Source organism: Galeopterus variegatus, unplaced genomic scaffold (assembly GCF_000696425.1).
Source record: "Galeopterus variegatus unplaced genomic scaffold, G_variegatus-3.0.2 Scaffold7072, whole genome shotgun sequence".
Taxonomy (NCBI): Eukaryota; Metazoa; Chordata; class Mammalia; order Dermoptera; family Cynocephalidae; genus Galeopterus; species Galeopterus variegatus.
Genome location: NW_007733183.1, coordinates 34,228 through 41,991, shown reverse-complemented (window position 1 = coordinate 41,991; position 7,764 = coordinate 34,228). Strand labels below are relative to the sequence as shown.

Sequence of the window (7,764 nt, the reverse complement as noted above, 5' to 3'; positions counted from 1 at the left end):
TAAAAAATCAATTATTAAAACAAAAAGGGGGAGTCACCAGCCCTCATCAGCAGTTGGGACAGGCACTCCTAACTTTAAACATCCTAAATTTTTCCAAAAATGAACCCCTGTCTGCCTTCCAGAAACATTGGTCAGCTCAACCACCACGCCCGGAAGTCCAAGTGCGGTGGAAAGACCCCTTAACAGGCCAGTGGAGGGGCCCTGACCCATTGCTAACTATGGGTCGAGGGTTTGGTTCTGTCTTCCCCCTCAGTGAGTCAACCCTTATATGGGTCCCAGCCAAAAATCTTAAGTTCTTGCCAGACACCCAGGGTACTGAGGACCCTGAAGAGTTTATTGTTTGTATGTTTCAGACTGCATTATGAACCCTTTGTGGATGCTCCAAGTGGCCGCCCTCCTCGGGTCAACAAGGACAAGGGCCTCTGCCACCCGGGAAGGTCAACAGAAGCCAGCCAAACAAACCTGGGAGGTCATACAAGCCTCTTGGAGGTGTCTGCATCACATTGAAATAAAATCACTAACATCACTTTTTGAAGGTGTTTTACAGAATCGACGTGGACTAGAACAACTGTTGTTCTTACAGCAAGGAGGATCATGCACCACCCTCAAAGAAAAGTGCTGCTTCTACGCTGACCACTCTGGAGTGGTCAAGGATTCCCTAGCTAAGCTTAGAGTAGGGCTAGAGAAGCGCAAAAAAAAAAAAAGTGCGAGAAGCCCATAGTAATTGGTTCCAAAGCTGGCTTTCAGGTTCCCCATGGCTCACCATCCTGCTGTCCTCCCTGGTGGGCCCCCTCATCTTGGGGCCTTACGCCATTCACCAGGTTGTGTCCCTTACACCACTTCTCTCGTAATGCTCACCCAGGTGGTAGAGGAGGTGGCCCATAACGAAAGCCCTGACAGCCCTTCAGTCAACATTGCCCCTTAAGAAATCAATACCAATCTCTAAGGCTTTGCCCCCACTCCACACACTTGGCTGGATAGTCAATGATGGGTAAGATTTCTAGAGGGAAACAACCTAAGACTGGCACAGCCACCAGAGGGAATGGAGGTGAGGCTGCGAAGGTTAGCCGCCTCCAGCTGCCTTATTAAAACAAAACAGGGTATATGACGGGGCTTAAAAACTAACACCACCATAAGTGACATTACAAGTGGTGCAATTATGGGCCCACAAGGGCGTATTAATGTGGCAGCCTAAGACGGTGCCAGGAAGAAGTATGGTGGAGGTGTCTGTGGGAACCTTGCCTTAGCCATTATTGGCCAAAAACGTGCTTCCACGCTCGAGGTTGCAATAGCTAGGCATTGAGACAGGATGCATGCTCTCTTGACCTTTAAGCTGATAAGATTATGTAAAAAACCTTCCTTCCCCATTTGCCTTTAAAAGCAAGTGCTTGTTTGGTAGTAAACGGAACTGCCTCAACAGAACCCCTGCCACGTCTGAGTGTCCTTTAACCAGGCTGTTTTGGGGGCTGGCGGTGTGCTCACCTCTCTTCACGGTTCTCTTCTCCCATCTCCTTCCAAAGGGGACTGGAGGGAAAGGGGAATCCGGGCCATTTGCTCGACTATCAAAAGGAATGAGGCTAGGGCTGTTACTAATGATAGATTGAAAAGAGCACAATATCCTGAACCTCTGTTTAGATGACAAGATGTCAGGAGGGCATGATATGGATATCACTGGCCATGCAAAACAGTTCCATTTGGTTTGTGGCATTTACGTACTTCAGGAGCTGAATTTATCTCCATTCCTGCCACACAACTGATAAAGCTCTGTTTGCTATGCCAGGCAAGATGGAAGAGCAGGGTATAACTGGTTCTAGAAAATGAAAATGTATCATTATGTTTCTTTTATTAGAGGCCCTGATGCATATGTTCTTACCCTAGTTTCAATGACTGGGATCCAAGTTTTAAGGTGAATATTTCATTGTCCTTGATAGTGCTGAACATTAGTGTGGAAATAAGACATAAAATTAGAAGACTTGGACTCTAGACCTCACACTTGACCTTAGATAACTCAGTTTAGATAACTGGAGTTTTCTTAGCTATAAGGTAGAGAAAATAATGCTTTTGGGTTGTTCTATGCTGTAAACATCGAAAAGAAGAAAATAAGAAAGTTAGTGGGCTTTGAAAACTTTAAGAGTCTACACTAACACAACTATATATCTGGTTCTTCTGAATTCCCTCTCTTACTATAAAAATTCTAGATTTCAGGTCAGGTTGTTTTATGAAGTCTCACTGGTGTTAACAAATCCAAATAAATAAACACTGCTCCTGTTTATGTCTGTATGACAGCTAATACCACTGCAGTTAATTAAAGCATGGAGAAACCCATGGAATTTCTATAGGAAAAGTTTATTTCACTGGAAGTAGCCATTACCACTAAGCAATAGGAGGCTTTGTCAGTGACTCTCAATTTGCAAATACACTTTTTCATCTTAAGCAACAACTAAGAGAAGTGAGATTTAATTGAAGGCTATCACTGGACAAACACCATCAAGAAGGTATTTTTTACTTGGTTTCTTTCTGTTGTGTCTTTTTTAGTATCCTTTTCTCTTCTCCACTCCCTCATCTTCTTCCACAAATATATGCTGAGTTTCAATTCTGTGACAATTGGGGCATTAGGCACCTACATAAAACAATCTTTTACTTCTGACCAGAATTTGAATTTGGTGATATGATGTCTATTTTATACATGAGAACACGTGCTCTGTGAGGTGCAATGCCCCGTACCCAAAATGTGGAAAAGCAGGTCTGTCTCCTGCTCAAAGTAAATAAACATTGAATACTGCAGCACATAGCAAAAGTCTTCAATGGAGAATCACAGAAACCAATTAATACTAAGTCAAAGGGCATGTTATTGGCCTCTCTGAGGTCTGAATAAACAGGTGTGTTAATTTCCCAGATTTAGAAGTAATTAGTGACTCATTTCTCTGGAATATTAAAGTTCTTCATTTAAAGGCAACTGGATAAGGAACATTCTTGTTTAAAAACATAATATCTTAATAAAACTAACCATAAAATTGTGCTTGGTGGGGAGAGCATTGAAACAGGATCACGTGGCCCAAGTGAAGTCCTAACAATAGGAAAGCTCATGTATGAATGGTATAGGAGGTGCTCAGTTTCCCTGGATTCAGGTTTCAGGACACAGCTCTGGGTTTTAAGCTACTCCCTGAGGTCTCAGGCCCCTCCTCTGGGCCCTCCCCTAGAGGAGAGATACTGTTGCCAGTTAGACCTATTTTCAGCACCAACACAGGGAAAATGACACCACGAGGGGCTGGCTTATGCAAATCCAGTGGCTGGACATGCTCAGTAGAGTAGGGTTATGTAACCCAGATGGTTAAATGACCTTCCACTAATAGATGCTAGAAAGCACAGAGCATTTTAGAATGTGCCTGGTGCCTGTGACAAGATTTGACCAATGATCTTGCTCTGGGAAGAGACCAAGTGAGCATGTGCAGGACTAAATGTTACAAAACTGGGAACCGTCCCCTTAACTGAATATCCATTAGGTAGAGAAACTATAAAAGCCACATCCCAGCAGAAGGTGGGGTTGTTGCTCCCTTTCCTGGAGGCAACCTGCACTTCACTGGCTGAGGTTTGTATACTTTACTTTGTATCAAACTTAATCTCAGCAAGCGCTGATTAATCTCTTTTTTTTTTTTTCCTTTTTGTCTTTTTTTACTGACTGGTAACGGGATCACAACCCTCGGTGTCGCGCCCATACCGCAGACCCGCAACGGGATCGCAACCCTCGGTGTTGCGCCCGCACTGCGCTCAGCCAGTGAGGGGGAACCGGTCTCCACATGGGATCCGAACCCTCGGCGGGAGTGCCGCTGCGCTCCCAAGCGGCGCACTCTCCAGTGCGCCACCGGGCCAGCCCGCTGATTAATCTCTTGAGCCAGCCTGCATTCTGTACTGAACTTTAAGTATGTGTTTCTTGCTACTCTTAAACTTGGTGTGGGCCCTGCTCAGTCTCTGGAACTATGCCGCACGCTCGCTATGGAGCCTGTATTTCTTATCTACTATCTTAAACTTGTTCTCACTTTCTACTCTGACTCTGCCCTTGAATTCTTTCCTGTAGTGGAGTCAAAAACCTGGTAAGAGGACTGGGTGGGTAGAGGTTGACTATCAGGCCCTCCTGGACCCTACCTCCAGCATCACAAAGAAACGGAGGTTAAAAAAAAAAAAGACATATTGATTGTGATAGGCAATATAAATATATAAGTAAACATATATTGTTCTATTTTATGTATAATATAGAAATACACTTATAAATAAATTAATATATAATATATAATCATATATAATATTAATTTATTTATATAGATATAAATATTTATTGTTTTCTAAAAAAAAGACATATTGACTGGGTTTGAAATACAGGAGCGTTTGTGTGGTTCTGTGTGTGTGTGTTTGCATTTATATATCTAGGTAAATTTAGACGAGCCTGGAGAATTAACAAGGGCGAGAATTTGACCAGGTTTGCATCTTACAAAAACATATTTAAAGAGAGGAGAGACTGGGTTGGAAACCATTGCAGAAATACAATAACATATAGTGGAGACATTAACTTAAATTTATGGCGATGGATTTGGAAAGAAATTCTAGCCCTTGGCTTACAAAAGTACATAGAAAAGACCTGAGTCTTCAGGTACACAATGCCCACAGACAAGCTTGAATACAAACAGAGAATTTGCACAAAAATAGGTATCTATGCCTTCTTACTATGATGAAATACATACTATACTTCCATTTACAAATGCATTCCTTCATCACTGGAAGCAGAAGTTCAGTTCAGATCTGCACTACAGATCTGTCTAGCTACAAACTTACCTCTCCTTGACAGTTTTACCTGTTATTTTGAAAATTTAAGGAAGTTACTTGGTTACTTATTTTTAATTTGAGGGAATTTTAAGTTGTTATTCATGAAATGCAAAGATTAAGTGCATTTGAATAAATATGTGAGGATATTTCATGTTGCTGTGTAGCCTGTTCACACAGATCTATTTTGCACACTAGATTTTCCAGGGACTTGAAGCTACCTGCTGTTCTGAACCTGTTTATATGATTTAGATGCAGTCATTTGTGATGGAATTTTATGAATATTGTGAAAAATGTTATACATCCAGTTGGGAGATATGATGAAATGGCATAACACAAGTTTAACCTATAATTTTGATAAGTAGTTTTCAAACAGGTTTCAGGGATTTGATGGAATCCTAAAGGGGAAGATAGCAATTTCATTTTTGAAGGGGTTAACGCTATTTTGCCTATAGATTTCAATTTTGGATTAACAAAATAATTGTCATAATTATTTCACAATTTTAATGTAAGTAGAGCTAGACAAGTCTTTTACTTAGCACGATTTTGAGATCAGTCTCATATTTTAGCTGACATCACTAGATAACTTCGAGTAATTCTGCTCTTATTTATGTTTTTACAAGTAATTGATATAACACTGTAATAGTCACATTGCTACAAACGTTTGAGAAGAGATATGCAAATATTTATCTCATTGTTGATAAAATATATAAAATATTGATAAACACAAAGCAGAAATTTATTGAGAAACATTTATAAGCATTAGGTGTTGAATGTATAGATGTTACTATTCAAAGTACATCTATTGTGGGATGCTTTTTGTAAATTCTGACTGATGTTTAAAATAAGAGTGAGAAATAGCCAATTAAGTAGTAAATGGAAACCCAGCTAATAATGTTCCTCTGCGTCGTCTTCTACGATTAAGTACATTTTTATTACTCGGTCTATAGGAGTCTTAACAGAGTCGTATGTCCATCCCTTCCTGATAAACAGCTTCTCAAGGAATTCGGGCATCCTGTAGCCCTTGCTTAGAATGAAATCCTTAAAGGCAATTGTTCCATAAAGTTCTTCAAGAATGTCCTTTTCAGGTGCCTTTCCAAAACACTCACCTTGAGTTTCAAGTAAGACCTTGGGGTCAATCAAAGGTTCATCATTTATTAGTTTTTTCCACAACTTAGGCTTCAGGTACCATGCTCCATACCGCATCTTCACCCAGTTTGGTTGATAAAGATTCTGTGGTTTGTGGAGTTTCCACCTGATGTCTGGTTCCTGTATGGAGAATTTTATCTTTTCCTTTTTCTTTAGCCCCAGAACGTAATTTAGCTCTGAAGGAAGCTGACTAACTTTCTTTATGTGGAGGTCTTTGTGGGTTGGTTTGCATTCAGCATAGTCAACTTCAAATTGTTTCATGATGAACTCTTCGTCAATGCCCGAGTCTCCAAAAGTAGCAACCCATTTGCAGAAGCTACGAACTCCTCTTGGTATGTGTTTATGTTTAAGAGATTCAGGGAGCAAATCCTGTGCGCTTGGCGTCTCTTCATGAATCGAATTGTTTCGATGTGACCCGGGAATCTTGGGAGGGTTCAGGAAGACTTTCCGAGATCGGTGTTGACAAAGCTTTGTGGGTTCCTTGGTTCTTTTCCTGTGGCCCTCACAGAAAGCCCACGTGTCCTCCAACTTCCTGTCAGGATCCAGCACTTGCAGCACCTTCAACAAGAGATCTGCAGGGATATCTTCTTCCAGATTCGGGTACAGAGCTAGGGGATGCTCGGTCAGGCGGGCTTCAACATTCTCTACGAATGCCTTCCGTGCCAGCTGGGCTGGTGAGAGCGTGGAAAACAGGCCTGCTTCCTTGGTCAGCTTTCTCCGACTCGTTTTGGGGGCGGGTTGGGGAACTCTGTGAGAAATCATGGGGAGAAAGGCCTCCTTAGGGCCGCGAGTGATAAGACCTTCACAAGGTGGACAGCCTGTTCTGAAGTCGTCCAGCCCTTCTTTCACAAATATCCACTGCCGGCTGTTCAGGGAGGTGGGGAATCTCAGAAGCTTGTTCTTGTGCTTTGCGAAGCACTTGGAAGGTAGACGGTCTTTGTACCAGGGCTTGCAGTGCATGCCCAGGGGCATCGGTTCCAGCACTCGTGGCTTTGACAGCCACCAGTCATCGGCCATGGTGCCCCTGGCTCCTGAGCCACAGCCCAGCCTCAGCGGTTTGTTTTCACCAAGCATGCTGGTTGCTAGGAGACCGAAAGCTGCATGCAGCCCTGATTCTACTGGGGATCTGTGGTGACTGAGGGTCCAACCCCCAGCTCATTCCATGTTGTTTTCCATTGCATGGACCGAACACTATTTAGCCATTTGCCTTTTGATGGGGCATTTGAGCTGTTTCCTGCTTGGACTATTACAGAGAAAGCTTCTATGAACATTCGTGTTCATGTCTTTGTGTGCACGTATATTTTCATTTCTCCTGGGCTAACTTTTAGCTAGGAGTCCACTGGTCAGATCATATGATAGGTGTATGTTAACATTTTTATGAAACCATCAAGCTTTTCTAAAGTGGTTGTACTCTTTATTTGTATTTATTAAGTTTTTAATTGAGAGATAAAATTGTAGGTATTATGTACAATGTGAACTTTAGAAGGATATATATACACATTGTGGAATGACTAAATTTAGCTAACTAATGCATGCATTACCACACATAGTTATCATTTTTGTGATAATACTTAACATCCACTTTCAGCATTTTTCAAGAATGCAATATATTGTTATTAACTATAGTCACCATGTTATACTATAGGTTACTTGAACTTATTCCTCAAACTGAAATTTTGTATACTTTGAGCATGTGGCTGTATTATTTTATATTTTTACTAGCAGTGTATAAGAATTGCAATTTCTCTACATACTCCCCAACACTTGGTATTGTTAGTCGTTTTAATTTTGGCTATACTA

At 41.5% G+C, this 7,764-nt stretch overlaps 1 protein-coding gene across 1 annotated transcript; it reads right to left on the bottom strand.

Annotated features, from left to right (window-relative positions):
* Positions 1-5,703: 5,703 nt before the first annotated feature.
* On the bottom strand, positions 5,704-6,981 carry LOC103607053 (protein FAM47E-like). Its single transcript, XM_008591599.1, has one exon. The coding sequence runs from the start codon at positions 6,979-6,981 to the stop codon at positions 5,704-5,706; it is 1,278 nt and encodes a 425-aa protein (XP_008589821.1).
* Between the last annotated feature and the right edge of the window lie 783 nt (positions 6,982-7,764).